Source organism: Budorcas taxicolor, chromosome 23 (genome assembly GCF_023091745.1).
Source record: "Budorcas taxicolor isolate Tak-1 chromosome 23, Takin1.1, whole genome shotgun sequence".
Lineage (NCBI taxonomy): Eukaryota > Metazoa > Chordata > Mammalia > Artiodactyla > Bovidae > Budorcas > Budorcas taxicolor.
Genome location: NC_068932.1, coordinates 14,926,003 through 14,944,287, shown reverse-complemented (window position 1 = coordinate 14,944,287; position 18,285 = coordinate 14,926,003). Strand labels below are relative to the sequence as shown.

Genomic DNA, 18,285 nt, shown 5'->3' with positions numbered 1-18,285 from the left:
CGGGCTGGAGCTCTTAGAGGAAGTTGTGGCTTGCAGGAACCCAGACTGGGAATCCCCTCTTCAGGGCAAAGCCTGATTGGTAGAGCTGGTGAAGGTGAAACTGCTACTGCTAAGTCACTTCAGTCGTGTCCGACTCTGTGCGACCCCATGGACGGCAGCCCACAAGGCTTCCCCATCCCTGGGATTCTCCAGGCAAGAACACTGGAGTGGGTTGCCATTTCCTTCTCCAATGCATGAAAGTGAAAAGTCAAAGTGAAGTCGCTCAGTCGTGTCCAACTCTTCGCGACCCCATGGACTGCAGCCTACTAGGCTCCTCCATCCATGGGATTTTCCAGGCAAGAGTACTGGAGTGGGGTGCCATTGCCTTCTCCCTGAAGGTGAAAAGTCACTGCTTAATTCATTGAGTAAATTTCTTGAGGATCTACTATGTAATTTCAGACATATAATTTCAGGTGATTCTCACAGCAGTCTTTGAGAGGTCAATATTGTACCTGTTTAACAGTTAAGAAACTGAATCTCAAACACATTAAGTGATTTACCCAAGATCACTCAACCAGGAAGTGTTTGGATCCCATAAACCCAGACTCCGAAGCTCATTCTCTCTAAAATGTCTCACTTCCTCTGGTACCTTGTGGGTAGTGGGTTATGTGTTGGAGATGAGGATATAGTGCAGCCAAGGCAGGCAGAGCTTCTTAAATGTCACTATCAAGGAGCTAGGTTGGCTATGGCATTGCTGACGAATTTTGAAAGTGCCAATGACATAATAACAGTGATAATAATAATACCTGATAATTATTAACCTCCAAGCACCAGCCATGAGCTGACTGCTTTGTATGCATAGCCTTATTTAATCTTTACAATGACCTTAAGTGTTAGGTAGCATTACTACAGTTATTATTTTCCCAGTGAGGAACTCAAAGCTTAGAAAGTTTAAATAATTTGTGAACTCAGTGAATACAAATCTGTCCGAGCTGAGAGGCTGCACTTCTTTTCTTAGGCAAGAGGGGAAGGTGGTGATGATGTTAAGATGCGAGGTCAGCTGGTGAAGGCACAAGGACGAGGGACATGAGAGGTAGTGAGCCCAGGAAGAAATGTTCTCTAGCTTGAGTTGAGGGTGTCACCCAAGGGTGTACAACTGTAAGTCGAAGATCAACGCAGCTAAAGGTATGGATTCAATACTTTGATGAAACAAAGTTGAAAAAAGAGTGAAGGCATTTACAAAGAAGGCAGGGGCACCAGAACTATCGACGCGGCAGCATATGTTCACTTACTTCATCTGATACAAATTATTGGTGCCTCTGTGGTCAATGTCGTGGCAGAAGGCGGCAGCAAGCATGGCAAAGGCTTCAAGGTCTGTGTAGTATTTCTTCAGTCTTCCTGTCTAAAAGAACATAGACATATATATCACTTACATTAATACATTATGCAGCATGTGCAGTGAGGCCTGCCTCTGGTGGAGAAGGGGGTCTTCTGTGTTTTTAGAGCAAGCTTGCTTTCTTTCTCTTTTGCTCACACCGCGTGGCATGTGGGACCTTAGTTCCCTGATCAGGGATCAAACCTTGACCCTTTGCATTGAAGCATGGAGTCTTTACCACTGAACCTCCAGGGAAGTCCCAAACTGGTTTTATTTCTTGTAGCTCATTCTGGGCAGTCACACACCTAGCAGGCAGCTGAATTTTTTCCTTTAAAGACATAAGTACTTGAGTATCAGAGTTATTATCCAGGCAAGCGCCCAGGGATACCCACATGCCCTGGCATCATCTCCAGAGGATTTGGGGATTTATGGGATTGTATCCGTGAATTCCAAAATTATCTCGAAAGAGACAGCCTGTGTCTATTCTCACCACGTTCAGGAGGAGGCACGCAGGTTTTCACCAACTGCTGTGCTCCATGGCTTCCCTGGTGGCTCAGAGGTTAAAGCTCTGCCTGCAATGCAGGAGACCTGGGTTCGATCCCTGTGTCGGGAAGATGCCCTGGAGAAGGAAATGGCAACCCACTCCAGTATTCTTGCCTGGAGAATCCCATGGACAGAGGAGCCTGGTGGGCTACAGTCCATGGGGTCGCAAAGAGTCGGACACGATACCTACCATCAGCAACGTGAACATGGTCTGCCCCACATTAAACCCGTGTCGCCAGTTGTGGTACGTGACGGCCCGGTACCCCTTCCTCACGGTGTACATCCATCTGGTGAGAACCTGCCGCCAAAGACGACAATACCACTCAGACTTTGGAACAGAATTCTAAAGGTTAGAAGGTCTGTGACAACCTTATCTGAAAAGATAGGATGGCCTTGTTTACAGGGTTTAAGCAGATAATATTGACAAAGTTAATGATAATTTAAGATCTACACTGCAGGGAATCTTTTTGAACCACGGGTAATTTTACACAATGGAGAACTGTCACAGAATCACACTATATTTTAAATTAAATACCATCTAACCTCAACGGGTACTTTGAATTTCTCCACCACGTTTATTTCAAAAAACAGCCGAAGTCCACACTTAATCAGTTCGTGCTCTGTGATGGGCAAGTCGCTGAAGCGGAATTCATACAGGTCTGCAGTCCGTGGGTCTGGCAGGTCCTCCTTCTGTTGAAACAAGGACCAAAGGTTCCAGTTTACATTCTTTTTTATCCCTTTAGTCATACACAAAATTACAATGCAATGATGCCGCATGCACTCCCCTCAGCCTCTATATACCCAGTACTGGGTTATGCCCCTATTATCCTCACAACAGACCTGCACAATGACCCTCAGTTTCCAGATGGTTAAACTGAGGCTCGGCTATCCTGAGCAGCTTTCTAAGTGACGGCATTCAATTCCAAAGCAGACCCCAGAGGCTACTTTCTTTCTCTGATGCAAAATAAAATGCTGAAATACAGCAGCAATGGCAACCCACTCCAGTACTCTTGCCTGGAAAATCCCATGGATGGAGGAGCCTGGTAGGCTGCAGTCCATGGGGTCTCTAAGAGTCAGACATGACTGATCGTCTTCACTTTCACTTTTCACTTTCATGCACTGGAGAAGGAAGTGGCAACCCACTCCAGTGCTCTTGCCTGGAGAATCCCAGGGACAGAGGAGCCTGGTGGGCTGCCGTCCATGGGGTCGCACAGAGTTGGATACGACCGAAGCAACTTAGCAGCAGCAGCAGCAGCAGCAGCAACAACCCATTTTCAATACTCAACTTCTCTTTTTTCCTCTTCTAGAAATATTTAGTAAACAGTAAATGATGGCTTGATTCAGTTCTATCGTATTTTCTTTACCTGTTTAGTGATGCTTTCCCACTAGTCTGTGGGTTCCCTAAGGATGGGATCATGGTGTTACCTGCTGCGGTAACAGAACCTGAGGGCTTGTCCCACAGAGGTGCTTGGTTAATGTTCATTGAATAAATGAATGAATGAATGCCCCCCAGTGTCCTGGTACACATGCAGACATCTCATTTAACCCACCCCTTGTCAGGATTTAGGACTAGGTGAAAAAACAGTTGAACTAGTCACATGGACATGGCTTGGGAAACAAAAATGTGGGTCTTGCCTTTAAGGACTTAACTTATTGAAGTGGTTAAAAACACAGAAAGTGAAAGGTGAGATTCTGGAGGGGTGTGTATTCAGCTGATGTGACAGACGGCAGGGCAGAGACAACCCCACGGGAAGAAAGAAGCAGGCAAGGAAAGGAAGAAGCACACAGCCTGCTGTGTGGCCCAGCAGACAAACGTGCAGGAGCAGTCCAGTTCAGTGGGTGTTCACTGAGCCCACAGTAAACCCTAATACTGCGCTAAGGGCACATCCCTCAGAAAGTTCAGGCTTGGCCCAGAGGAGGATTCATGTTCTATTTGCACAAATTTCAACACCAAGTGCTATATGGCTCTTTTAAATACAATTACGGTATCTGTTCACCTAACCCCCAAGTCAGAGCTGGCCCTCACACCTTTGCCCTTCTTTGCAGGGTCTTCCAGATTCTCCAAGGAAGAAGAACCCCTTCTCCCCAAGGCCACTCTTAGATGGTCACTTCGGGCAGAGATATCTCTCCTGCAAAGCAATGGTTTTGAGCCAGGAAACTAGTGTTCAGTTCTGGGTTGGGGTTAGCTACATCAGTGTTTTCATCTGTGAAATGCAGATAACAATAGTAACATTTTTGTCTTTGTTGTTTTAATGAAAAAGTAGTACCAATTTTATTTTCACGTGTCAAAGACAATTAGAGGGGATTCATCCCATGACCCCTAGGGAAAGTGAAAGTCGTTTAGTCATGTCTGAGTCTTAGCGAGCCCCTGGACTATACAGTCCATGGAATTCCCCAGGCCAGAATACTGGAGGGGGTAGCCTTTCCCTTCTCGAGGGGATCTTCCCAACCCAGAGACTGAACCCAGGTCTCCCGCATTACAGGCAGATTCTTTACCAGCTGAGCCACAAGGGAAGCCCCTAGTAGCACTTCCCAAAGCTCCTTCCTCACAGGGCCTTTCGCTTCCTCCACTGTTCCTTCTTAACACTTTCTCTCTGTCCGGAACCTCCCGGATTCCTTGCCCATGGGAGCTCTTTTTCCCTTCTGTTCATTTTTAATCATTCAACAGACATTTATTGGTTCCTATTTGTGTTGTAAGCATTATGGATAAAACAATATCACTACTTCCTGAAATGCACATTCTTGCGGGGAGAAATGGAGAATAAGCACATGTAAAAATCAGACCAAGACCTGTGGGGTGCAGTGAGGGGTGCCCCATGCCACAGAACCTCCCTGCTGGAAGTCACCTCTGCCCTGCTCTTCTCAGAGTATTATGTAAAGATCAAATGTGAAAACATTTTTTAAAACATTACAGGGTCAGTCACACTAACGTGTAAGTGTGCATTTTTAGCAGGAAACAAAGTAAGAAGTTCTCAGAATTATGACTCCCGGGCCCAATTTGCAGTTATAGGCAAACCATTATGATAATACTATAATACAGAAATCACAGGTTTTGAAAAAACAGCAGTCATACAACAGTGATACAGGGAGATTGATAGAAATCAAGGCTTTTGCTTGGTCTGAGAAGTAGGAACTCTAGCACCAAAGGCTGGTTTTTCTCCTCTTTGATGGAACCCACAGCTGAGATTGAGAAAGAGAGGCGGTAAGCGTGAGAGATTGCAAGAAGTCACCCTCTCTGTAACTGTTTGTGAGTGTAACATGGCCGCACTGGCCTCCTGCATCCAGGCCAGCTCGCTCCCTCTGCTCCAGAGACCCCTGGCCATCTGAGCAGGTCGCTTCCGGGTCCCAGTGTGCCAGGCTGCCAGGTGTAGTCTTACCCCGCCCCCTGCCAGGCCTCGCAGGCTGCTCCCCTCTCCCACTCGCTGGGGCTCTGGCCACACCAGCTGCCTTTGGTCTCCCTAACGTGCTCTGTGTCCCCCTACCCTGGCCTGTCTGCTTTCCCTTCTCATCTCCAAGCCCCCATCATCACTCTCTGCCCACCCAGCTCCCGCGTCCCCTTCAGGCCTACACGCCATGGCCTTCATCTCACGCTCCATCACCTTCTGCGAGGAGAATCGCACCCTTGGCCTCCCCAGGGCCCTTGGTGCTCACGCCCCATGAACCCATCCATTCAAGGCAGTGTCATTGCTTGTATTTTCCGTCTCTCTAATAAACAAGGGGTTTCTTGAGCCAGGCAAGAACCAGACCACGTTATCTTTTGCCCTTGGCACTTAACAGTTTCTTGTATCATAGTGCGTCTCAATAATTAGTGAATGAATGAAACAGAACTCACTGAAGGAGGAGTGAATGAGGTACTTCTCTGGAATGTTCTCTCTACATCGTCTATGGTCTGGTAAACAGGAGCTGCAGGGCATCTGTGAGTGACCTGAAATGTCCCAGGAAGCAGGGGGAAGAAGGGGAGCAACCTTCCCCACTCCCTCTGCCCGAGCTGCAGAGCTGCTTCCTCAGTCTTACCAGCACAGCCACACGCACCTGCTGTTACACCTATGAAAGAGGGCCACGCCTTCCCTGAACCAAGAATTAAAGTGTATCCCTGGGGAAAATCATGGTAAGTGAAGATGCATATATATTTATGCCGCTTGGAAACTATGCCAAGATAGTTCCAGAGTACCCCTCTGAAATACGTGTTTGTTTCTTAAGTTGGGCTTCCCTGGTAGCTCAGCTGGTAAAGAATCCGCCTGCAATGCAGGAGACCCCAGTTCAATTCCTGGGTTGGGAGGATCAGCAGTATTCTTGGGCTTCCCTTGTGGCTCAGCTGGTAAAGAATCTGCCTGCAATGCGAGAGACCTGGTTTTGATCCCTGGGTTGGGAAGAACCTTTGGAGAAGGGAAAGGCTACCCACTCCAATATTCTGGCCTGGAGAATTCCATGGACTGTATAGTCCATGGGGTCGCAAAGATGCATATATATATATTTATGCCACTTGGAAATTATGCCAGGAATAGTTTCAGAGAACCCCTCTGAAATCTGTGTTTGTTTCTTAAGTTACATGCACCAACAATTTAGGATGAGCTTTAGAGCATATCTTGTATTCAAAATAAGCCATTTTGTTGTAAAGCTACTGACTCTTTGCCCATTTTATTGCTTTTCCATCATAAGGCCCTTCTCTCCTCTAAACAGAGAACTAGAAAAATTCTAACAAGTCATGAATATCAATTAAAGCTTTGTTTTACAAAGAAGATGAGTTTTGTTGGGGGCAAATGAGCAGAAGGAAGGGTCATCTTCTGGGCTACACGTGAGAGGAAAGTGCTCAGAAGTTAAGTCAAAGCGAGTGAGAGGAGGAGGAAGAGCCTCAGGTGACACGAAAATACGCAAGGTGTCAAAACATAGAGGTCAAAGGCCACTGGGCTCTGCGGTAGTACAGCCAAAGGCCAGGACGGGAAGACAGAGCTCATAAAAGATGGGGATGGGGAAAGTGAGATATTCAGTATATCTTAGCTCAGAAAAAAAGAACACAGGTTGGAAAGGGGCAGTGGAAACCAGGATAGGGTAGTCAGGGGGGCAAACAAATGCGACATCACTTCAATTTCAGACAGACTGTATTCAGGCCTCTGGATTCAAAGGGCTAGGGGCCTTGGTAAACAGCCCAGGCTTTTAGTTGGGATCCCAGAAGGGCCACCCTCTAGAAATAAAGATTCTACCCCAGTAGCAAGGGCAAATCTAAGACAGACCATCCCCAACAAACTCTAAAACCAGCTCCTTCACCCGCCAGAACAAAGTCTAACCCTCTGAAGAGAAAGATAACATCACTCAGAGCCCCTCCAAGTTTTTATCAACAATGTCTGGTTCTCAATGAAACAATTATGAAGTATGCCTTAAAATGATCAAATGAGTAAAACTCAAGAGTTTTAAAATAGACAGTAGAATCAGACATATAGGTGATTCAGGTACTGAGAATTTAAAATCACTATGATGAATAAATTTAAGAAGATTGATGAAGAGAGAAAGTAGATAAAAATGACAGAAAGTTTCAGCATAGAGTTGAAGTCTTTAAAAAAAAAAAAGTTAAATATACATCCTAGAACTGAACAAGAGAAGCTCTGAAATTAAAAACTTACCTCATGGGCTTAACAGTTGACTGAAGACAATTTGGGTGAGTTTAAATAGTAGATACAAAATACAGGATTAGTGACTGGAAGAGAAGTTATTTCAACTATAAATAATAGGGGTGACCCAATGGGAACAATAGGAAAGAAATAATTCCTCCAGGATCCAGAAGAGAAGCTAGAGATGACAGAAATGATAATGGTGCCTCTGAGGGTCTATCTGTAATTCTGCCATGTCTTCAAGGGTGGACATGGTGTAATCCAAAGCTATTAAACCAGGCCATGCTATCCCCTGGAGTCTGTGCCTGAACACTCTTGTGCAATGGTCTAGATTAGCTGTGATTCTAATTTACCTTTATGGATTGCACTGTGGGGGACAAAGAGGAAGAAAAGCAGGGAACCATATTTTATTTAAAAGGCATTACGGATAGAAGTAAAACACTTACCAAAATTGTGACAAGTTGTTTTTCTTCACAGTCTTCAATTACATCTATATTTAACTTCTCTTTAAATTTCTAAAATGTAAAAGGAAAGAAAGTGTGAAATTCCTATAAAGTCGATTTCTATGTGATTACTTTACTCTTAAAATCAGTTAAAATAAAGCATGCTTTAATGAGTCCCATGACAAAGTGCCAAACAAAGTCTATAGCACTGGATTGTGTAGAATTTTCTCTAAAAAAACAATTACTCTTTCTTATCCTCCAAAATGTAACAGCAGCTGTCTCAAAGAGAGAGAGGGAAGGAGACATTGATAGTTCACACGTAGGCAAGAAAAATGAGTGGCTTACATCTGTTTTTCTATTAGTTTATAGCAATTGCCCTGTATTTCCCCAGACATTTTCATCTTCAACATATTGAATTCTCAAATTTCTTTTACATCTCAAACCACCCAGCAAAAACAAACAGGAAAACTATATCAGACATATTCTGAAAGCTAGGGAAATAAAGGAATAGAGATCATGGGTGTGTGATATTTCCCCTTCATTTGGTGATTAGAACACTTCTAGCAAAGGTTCCCCAATCATCCATGATGTCGATTTGGTCATGTTTGTACACTGAACATTTTAGTGAATGTGATAGGAGGGAAGACTTGAAATGAGCTTGCACAGCTGGGCTTGGGGTCTGGCACTTGTCATCACCACGAGAAGAACATCTATCAGGTAGCTGCTGATCAAGGATAACAGATGCAGAGAGCCAAGCAAATACAGCTTACAGCCCAACCAAAATCAGCTCAAGCCTGGGCAACCCACAAATGCATGAGAAATAGATGCTTATTGTCATAAACAACTGAGAGGTCACGGTTGTTATAGAGTATTACATGGCCAACAGCTGACAGTTCCCTCCCTGGAAATATTTTTTTCTGTGCTAATACTCCAATCTAGACCTGACTATTCCAGCTCCTACAGAGCTATTTTAAACAAAGAGCTGTTCCAACCAAGGAGCCTGGACATTCAGTAAGGGTCTGTGTACTATGAACCATCCAAATTCTCCCTGACCCCTCCTCCTTCTGTGTTTCCCCCTCCTCAGCCCAGGACTAAACTTATTCTCCTCTGTCAGACCTCTGGGTACTTAGGTGAATTCCAGAAGCCATGGTTAAACAGCATCTAATCTCCACAGGACTGAATTCCTCACTTACCAAAATGGACTTGATTTCATCAGGCGTAGCCTTGGTGTGGTTCATGAGCATTTCTTGGGCTATGTCCTTTCTGTTCTCCAGCTTATTCATTTTCTCATAGGTGTCAGTATTTAAAAGAGACCATCCAAGAAACTGTGTGAGAGTCTGAAATTGATAAAATGTGATTCAATTCTCTAAAATTAAAGGAAAATTGATTTGGAGGCAACAGTCTGCATGCTTTCCTACCCATCAATGTCTCTTCCCCCATCAAAATCCCAGTTTCTTGTTTTAATCTAAGAAAACAATACTAATAGTCAGCCCCAGACAATAAAATTGGCTAAGCCCTCATTTTCAAAGTGCTTCATGCACCATGAATACTTTATTAGAGGAGGGGATGACCCAAATCCAATCAGGTAAAGCGTGATTTGAATCAGAGAGGGCTGGGGGTGACAGCAAGAGGGGGGGAAAAAAGGGAGTGGGGAGAAAAAGAGAGAGAAACCTTTTCCCCAATTTCCTAGTTCTGGAAAGAATTTTGATTAAGTCATTCACACTTCGGTAGAAAGGAGTGCAGTTTTATGGAGATCAGGAAGCAGAAATGACACAATAACAACGTATTGACAGCAAGCATGTGTGACTCATGTCTTAATTACACTTTGGAAACATCTTTCCAGAATAACAATTATGCACCCTCTATTCATAAATTTCATCTCCCTCCATTATTTTATAATTGCACTCACCTCAGCGATGTTCTCATCATATTCATCAAAAGGCTTTCCATCCTTCCTGTTGTAAAATGTAGCAATGCCCACGATGTCTTCTTTTTTGTTGACAATAGGCAGGGACAAGACATTTTTAATGACCCAGCCAGTTTCATCTACAGGTCCTTTCTACAAACAAAAAAGACACAGGTTATTTTTCAACTTTTTATTTTGAAATTACTATATATTCACAGGATGTGGCAAGAGAAATGTACTGAGAAATCCCGTGTGCCCTTCACCCAGTTTTCTTTGTGGTATCATCTTGTGCCACTATGCTACACTAGCAAAACCAGGGAATACATATGGGTATGATCCATGGAGCTTAATCAGGTTTAATTGTGCATGTGTGGGGGTGTGGAGGGCTGTTTTTATGCAAATTCATCACATATGTAGCTATGTACAACGTCCCTAGAATTGAGAGAATTAATCCATGACTAGTGGGCTCACTTGCACTACCCCATTATAGCCATCCCCTTGCTATCCCCCACTTAGGTTGCTTTCAATTTAGATAAAGAATACTTTGGGGGTGTTCGATGCACAAGTCCTATGCTGTGACAGAGCACGGCTAGAACTATACAGTCATAAAAGCACTCTTGTACATTTGACTAATTATCCTAGAACCAAGTGTCTGTATTGTGACAACCCTACCCTCTTCTCTTTGATCCCTTTCCCAGCCCTACCTCTATTACCTCAGTGCTCCCTGGTCACTTTTTCTGTCCTCCAATACCTATCTAGCTAATTCCTTAAATTCTGTTGAAACATCTAACGTGGCTTCTGTTTTCCTGACTGATCCCCCAAGATCGGCCTTTGTTCTGTGGTGTGGCTCCACTTAGTAAACGTCTGTCAAGTCCCGTGATGTTTCAGGGCCTGGGTTAGCTGCTGAGGCGCAGAGATGAAGGAGTCACAGTCCCCAGCCTCGAGATAACAGCTTGTTAGGGGACGCACACACAGAAGTTCAGGAGTGCTTCTCAAAGTGTCGGCCAAGAATCAGGGGCAACAGATCTTTTTTAGCCAGTTTCATAAATCTCCGGGAGCGTGTCTTAAATAAGCTTCTAAGGAGATTCTGAAGTCCTCGGAAGTCTGAAAGCCATCGCGTGGCACCTGCACAGTACGCAATAAGCAAAGGGCCAAGTCCCCGCACACCACCCCGCTCCTGCTTCTGCCTGCCCTCAGCTCGTTTACTCATCCTGAGCGATGCAGGTTAAGTCTCGCCTCTCCCAGGGAGGCTTCTCTAGCTTTTCAGCCCCACGGAACTTTCCTTTTTCAGAATTCCATCAGCACTTTTAGCCTGGATCACACAACTTAGGTACTTTCCAAATGCTTTGAACTGTGGGCTTTTGTCTCTGAGGCTATTTTCTAACCAGAGAGCAGTTCCATAAACTGTTGAATTCTACCTAAGTAATGGGACAGTGCTGGGCATATAAGGGAGGCTCAATAAAAAACTGCTTAATTAGTTGAAGAGCTCCTCTTTATGCTGCTGCTGCTGCTGCTAAGTCGCGTCAGTCGTGTCCAACTCTGTGCGCCCCCATAGACGGCAGCCCACCAGGCTCCTCTGTCCCTGGGATTCTCCAGGCAAGAACACTGGAGTGGGCTGCCATTTCCTTCTCCAATTCTCTATACTTGGAATGAGAAGCAAGGAAACCAAGGCTCAATTCATGCTTCCTAACGGTCAAAGCTCTGGGGGGGGGCGAGGGGGGGGAAGTAGTGCACAGTTGTTTCCAAAATTTTCAGTTTTGGAAAATACTATGAACATTTATATACTTACACCCTCACACAGATCAGAGACAAAATAACAGAAGTTATTGCCTGTGTGCAAAATAACCTCACAACCATAAGCACCTGGGTGTACATATATTTTTAAAAGCTTCCAAAATAAGTTTTACTGCCTCTGTTTTTCAGTATGTATTCATTACCTGTTCATGTTCATGTGTTTTGCTATTAAATTAGAGCTTGTTCCCAGAAAAGTGATAGGAGGAACTTAACACTTAAGAAAAGTAGGATAAAAACTTAAGACTGAGAAAATCCTATGTGCTTTTTCTTCTGTGAATTGGGATCACTTTAATTGATATTAAAGGAAGAAGTCCCTACTTCACTTCAGGGAACACCTCGAAGATGTCTACTTGCCAATGCCTGGAACCTGTGAACAAGTTACTTTGTGTGGAAGGAGTATTAAACTAGCTGATGGAATTAAGATTATTAGTCAGCTGATCTTAAAATAGGGAAATTATTCTGGGTTTTCCAGGTAGACACAATATAATCACAAGGATCCTTACAAGTAGGAAAGAGAGTCAGGGTCAAAAATCAGAGAAGGACAAATGACAACAGTGGCAAGGTCAGGGCGATGCGATGCTAGTTTCGAAAGTGGAAGGGCACCATGAGCCAAGGCTGCCTCTAGGAGCTGGGAAAGACAAGGAGGCAGGTTCTCCCCCAGATCCTTCAGAAAGGAAGTCAGTCCTGCCAATACCTTGAATGTTGCCCAGTGTGACCCATATTAGACCTCTGACTCCAGAACTGCAAATAACTCAGTTGTGTCACTTTAAGTCACCGAGTAGTCATTGTTATGGCAGCAACAGGAAGCTCATACCTCATGCCACCAAGGAACACAGTTTGAGAACCACTGCCTTTGCAGGTTTGCTCTGACCATAGTTCCCTTTGAACCATTGGTTTTTCCGTTACACTTCTCAGGTGCAAGAGGGACCAGTGAGAATGGAGGTGGGTGTGAGCAGATGGAGAGAGAAGGGGAGGGCGGGTAGGGTGGAGGCTTGGGGAGAAGGGGGACCCTTTCCTGAGTCTGCTCTTTGGGATAATGCAAAAAGGGGAAATGGAGAGGGAGGTTGAGAGCACCCCAAGATGCAGTCCTGACCCCAGTCCAAGGATGGAGGGAGGGATGGATGGAGGGCTGGGTGGGAGTGTCTCCAGCCACAGTGCAGTTCTGAAAGAGTTTGCAGGGCTGCAGGGGACTCCTAGGACCCATGGTGCTGGTTGGAGGAGTCTGGCGCCTCCCAGAAACTGGCCTGTGTTGGTATCCCAGGGCCTGCGATAGTGGAGCCCCTGCCCTAACAGTGGGTTTCTGAGCCCAGCAGCCACTGGACGGTCATCCTTCCCACAGTCAGAGGCCTGAGAAGCGCGTTTTCATAGGCACTCCACTGATGTTTCTTGGGGAACTGGGAAATTCCTATGGGTTCGAGGTTTACCCCAGGTGAGTGCTCAACTTCCTCTGAACCATCAGAGCCTTGTATGGCTGCTCCCATGGAAGCCACATGAAGCCCCCAGAAAGCACAGGCCCTCACACCTCAGAATGCAGCTTGGTTCTTCTGGGTCAGCTCCTGCCCTCCCTGTCCAGACAATAACTGCTTAAGGTTCAGACACCTTACAGAGTCCATGCCCCCTTCTACCTGCCTGTGCACCCTTTCCTGGCATGCAATTACCATAAACAGAGGGGCCAGGGCTGGGCACCATGTGGTCACACTCAGGCCTTCAACTACAAGGAGGAAGGACCTGGAACAAGGGCTCTGATGGTTCAGAGGAGGCTGGGCACTCACCTAGGGTAAACCTCCAGCCCATAGGAATCTCCCAGCTTCCACAAGAAACATCAGTGGAGTGCCTGTGAAAACACACTTCTCGGGCCTCTGACTGTGGGAAGGATGACCGTCCAATGGCTGCTGGGCTCAGAAATCCACTGTTAGGACGGAGGCTCCACTTCCTGACCCCAGGATACTAACACAGGCCAGTTCCTGGGAGGCGCCAGACTCCTCCAACCAGCACCACGAGTCCTAGGAACCCACTCCGGCCCTGCTAACTCTTTGACAACTGCATGGTCGCCTGAGTATGGTGTCTGCATGTTTCCATGTCATCGAGCAGAAGGATGAGCAGGGAGAACAGAGGGAAACCTGCCCTGAAACTGGGCGAGTGGCCACAGGTTCTTCCAGCCTGGACACTTTTGCTGCTGAGGAAACACCTCCGACCCTAGGTCGCCTTCACCCTGGTGTGGGTAGAGATGGGGCTCTGTGGGTGTGTCTGTGTAGACAGGAAGACAGCGCTAGTGGTCCCCACTGGGAAGGCTGTCTCTATTCCTGACTAGACAGGACATGCTTGTTAAAACAGGACACAGAACAGCAGGGGCTAAAAGCCAGAAGAGGAGAGGCTGTGGGGCCAAAAGCCAGGCTGTCCCAGTGGTCAGGTGGGGAGGGGGTGAGAGAGGGGACAGGTAGGGATGGGCATCTCTGGATGTTGGAGGAGGAAAAATTAAAACCAAGAGTCTGATAGCATGGGGAGCCCCCAAGAACCCAACAGGAAGCTTCTTTTTCTCCTAACGGCAGCAATAAGCCACTGGGAAGGGTCTGAGAAACCTGCAGAGGGCTGAATCCAGGTGGTCCGATGTTTTCAGCCAATCACTCAGGCAGAGACCATTTACTGAGCGGCTGTGCTGTGCCCAGACCGCTAGATGACCAGGAATGGGAGAGAACCGAGAAGTGACAGTCCCCCCAGCCATCCACCCACCCCCACCCCCACCAATGCCAGAGTGACAAACTCCCTACCTCCTGCTCTCACCCCCCTTTCTCTTCTCCCCTCTCTTCTTTTTTGCCTGAAGAACCTGCTACGTGGTGGCCAGCCAGGGTGAGCAGGACAAAGCCCTGTGCATGCTTCCTGGTCACCCCTGAGCACCAGGTGGCCTCTGGCGGGGCGGGGAGGCAGTCCCGCCCCTGCTCCCTGCACTGACTGGGGTGGGGGTGTGTGGCAAAGGATGCTTACCTGAAACGTGAAGTATTCATCCGCCGGGGCGTTCAGCATGTTGCAGATCTGGAAAGCAAAAGGAGCCATTAAACACAGACCAGAAAGAGAAAGGACGTGGGAGCAAAGGATTCCTCCCTAGGCTTCCAGCGCTCGCAAGCACATTATTCACTCTGGGCCTGGCGAGACCAAATGAGCTAGCGACACACTGAAGTTGAGACAGATGGGCACCGGCCCTTAACCAGAGTGTTTGTCTGAGAAAACGTCTCCTCCAGCAACAAAATACAGAGAAACTCTGCTGCTGCTAAGTCACTTCAGTCGTGTCCGACTCTGCGTGACCCCATAGACGGCAGCCCACCAGGCTCCGCCGTCCCTGGGATTCTCCAGGCAAGAACACTGGACTAAAAATAACTGCATGCACTCCCAGTTGGGGCAAAACGTAAACAGTAAGATACAAAAAACGTCACAAGCCAATGGCCATTTCTGAGGTGTGGGGAGCAAAAGCACTGACCTCGGCACACAGCACAGCCAAGGGGGTGGGCGGACCCTCTGGCCCAACCCACCAATCCACCCCCAACCTCACCCCAGTTAAGGCACCAGCTCGCCCCCACCCAGGGAGCAACCTGTTTCTTGTTTGTGCTCCCTCCTGCCCGCGACAAGAGTGCCAGTAAAGCCTTGCCTGAAGGCTCTGACCAATTGCGCTGGCCTCTGACCAATTGCGATTAAGAGCCGGAGGACCTCTTTGGGTAACCATTGGCTTCTCTTCCCGCAAGTAAGACACTGGATGACGTTTAGCCCCATCTCTGCTCCTCCCTACTCGTCCTGCCTCTAAGGAATCTACTTCCAAATTCAAAGCAACTCGCTGCTCAGACCAAGGAGAGGAGGAAGCTAAGCAGAAAGGCCTGGCAGGTGTGGCAGCAATTCTGGGAAGACTCTATTTTCTTTCCTTTTTTTTTTCTTTTCTGATGTGGGATCCAGGTTGGGAGAAGGTGGTTAAGGGCTGGAGGAAAAAACCAGACAGCCTTTTAGGTACACCAGAGTAAATATTCACTATGAGACACGGCTTTACGTACTAAATTCAGAGACGATTGCTCACATCCATAAGGACAAGGAGTCATTCCATTTTTGTTCATTTTGAATTATCCTTCTATCAGGTCAAACCCACAAATGGGTCTTAATAAAAGGCAGCATCTTTCTTCTCACCAAGATTAAATTACTTTAAATCATAGCATTTTAAAGTTAGAAGGCACTTTGATAATTGTTTAAGCTTTTCTTTCCAAATGGGAAACAGAAGCCCAAAGACGTTAAGTGATTTTTTTAAATTCATGGGATAACAGGAGAACTGAGCTCTCCAGTGAGGGTGCTGTTGGAATCACCTCTCCTGGTGTGGGGAGTGGGGAGCCCTAATTTGCATCATTCGCCAATTTCCATGTTGTAAGTACACCCACCATGGCGGATTTCAAACTGACCTAGGATTCACAAGTTGCTCACCAAACTCCTGAAAATGGAAGGTAGGAGCCAGCTTCTCCCTCTATGGTACTAACTCTGCCGGCTCCTCCACCCAAGGGAAGTGCTGTTTGGGAGTGGCTGAGCCATGTCAACCATTGTTTTTCCCCTTACTCAAAGAAAGCAAATGTGCAGTGCTTAGTCGCTCAGTCATGTCCAGCTATGCGACTCCATGGACTGCAGCCCTCCCGCCTCTTCTGTCCATGGAATTTTCCAGGCAAGAATACTAGAGTGGGTTGTCATTTCCTTCTCCAGGGAATCTTCCTGACCCAGGGACTGAACCTTCATCTCCTGTGTCTCCTGCATTGCGGGAGGGTTCTTTACCCGATGACTCTTACAAAGCAGATGTGGCCATCTTTCAAAGTTTTTGTTAGTATATCAGGAATCACTTGTGCTATCCATTAATTTTATGATCTAATCTGAATAAAAAACCATGAATTGATTGGGTCAGCATCCTGCAGGTGTGTATCAAAGAGACAAAAAGCAGCTTAATTCTCTTTTCTGACCTTACTGTCAGCAGTATCTATTTTGGTCCCTTTAGAGACTTTTGGGCCTTTAGAGAATATCTATAGATGGATCAAGGTCCTTGAGGCCAAGCTTTTCTTTTAACTCAGTATTCAAATATTGAAAAATCTTCTCTACTCTCCCCATTTCTCTCTAAGTTTACAGATCATTTTGACTCTAACTTGGTTTGATCCTGCATTTCTTGCTTCGATTCTACAAATGTAATTCTAGAAACTCATTTTCATTTTCTAATGTTTTTAACTCTAAAAAGTCACTCAACTGAAGTCTAATGTTTCTCATTCAGAGCTGGGATTTACTGGTTTAATGAGAACTCTGTGGGCACATGTTCCCTAAATTCAGCGAGGTCCAACTGAAGGGCCTCTGGGATAGCTCGTCCAAAAGCCTGCCTTTATTACAAGGAGTTTATGAAAAAAATATCAAGGGAAAAGTTTGAAAAGCTAAATGGAAAAGTTTCAAGCAATTTGGAGGAGCATCATAATTATGATTAAAACTCCAGACCATTTTTATTATTATTAAAGACTTTTCAGTGTTTCATTTCTTAAATAAGTCAACAACCTCTTTTTACAGATGATGATGTTAAAATCCAGACACATCAAGGGATTTGCCATGGGATTTGCCCAAAGCAGGATTGAGTCATGGTACCCAGGGATCCTGAGTCATGGCCGTTTGTTCTCTTTACCAGAACCCACTATCATATCACATACAAGTGGCCCCCAGGAATGGCGCTGCTCTGGCTGGGTCTGCTGAAATGTTTGATATCATCCTCTAGACCAGTGCTTCTCAGTCAGGGGTATGTTATCCTCCTGAGGACATTTAGCAACTTCTGAGACATTTGGATTCTCACAAGCAGGGTGCTGCTACTAGCATCTAATGGGCAGGGAGGCTGCTAAAAACCCTACGATGTAAAGGACAGCTCCTCACTACAAAGAACTAGCCCACAATGTCAGTAGAGTCCACAAGTTTGAGAAATCCTGTTCTATACACAGAAATTATGTTTTTAACAGATCCTGCCTTTTGAAATATATAGTACAGGGTGACACAGCTGGGAGTGAAAGGAAAGACTTAAAAACTCACAAGGACAACAGTGTAAAGGGAGGCTGTCCCACACAAAGCGGGATGTATGTTCACCCCAACTCTGGAGTCGCCCAAAATGGCTCAAGGTCAGTTCTCTGAAAATCATTTTGGGATGCTAACTTGTCTAATGAGCGATTTGACGAGAAATGCCTTGCACAAGATTTACACCAGTTTGCCATCAGTCTTGGGCTGCCAGTAGAAAGGATGACATCACGGGTGGGGCTGAGGGCAGGAGCTGAGAGGTGAAAGTGAGCAGTAAGCAAATGCAGTGAATCTGTGATAGAAACAAAATCTGGGGGGAAAAATCCTCCACAGCCTTTGGAATCGATTCTGGCAAATTGGTTACATGGCAAATTGATGACTTGGCAAATGAACCATTCAATGAGTTGGCTTTTGGTGCATTAGTTTTCTCCAAATTGATTTTTGGACAATAAAATCTTTACCTGGGAAACATCTAGGAGAGAAGAAGTGCTTAAAAAGTGGGGCAAAATAAAAATGCCATTTGCAGCAACACAGGTGGACCAGGAAATTATAATACTAAGTGAAGTAAGACAGAAAGAGACAAGTACCATA

At 45.9% G+C, this 18,285-nt stretch overlaps 1 protein-coding gene across 1 annotated transcript in view; it reads right to left on the bottom strand.

Annotated features, from left to right (window-relative positions):
* PDE6C (phosphodiesterase 6C) overlaps positions 1–18,285 on the bottom strand; it is a 58,420-nt gene that overhangs the window by 23,040 nt on the left and 17,095 nt on the right. Inside the window, exons 8-14 of the mRNA XM_052660990.1 lie at positions 14,629–14,676; positions 9,856–10,005; positions 9,140–9,283; positions 7,950–8,018; positions 2,441–2,587; positions 2,088–2,195; positions 1,272–1,381 (exon numbers count right to left, since the gene is read on the bottom strand). Of these exons, the coding sequence (XP_052516950.1) occupies positions 1,272–1,381; positions 2,088–2,195; positions 2,441–2,587; positions 7,950–8,018; positions 9,140–9,283; positions 9,856–10,005; positions 14,629–14,676 (776 nt within the window). The remainder of the gene's footprint in view (positions 1–1,271; positions 1,382–2,087; positions 2,196–2,440; positions 2,588–7,949; positions 8,019–9,139; positions 9,284–9,855; positions 10,006–14,628; positions 14,677–18,285) is intronic.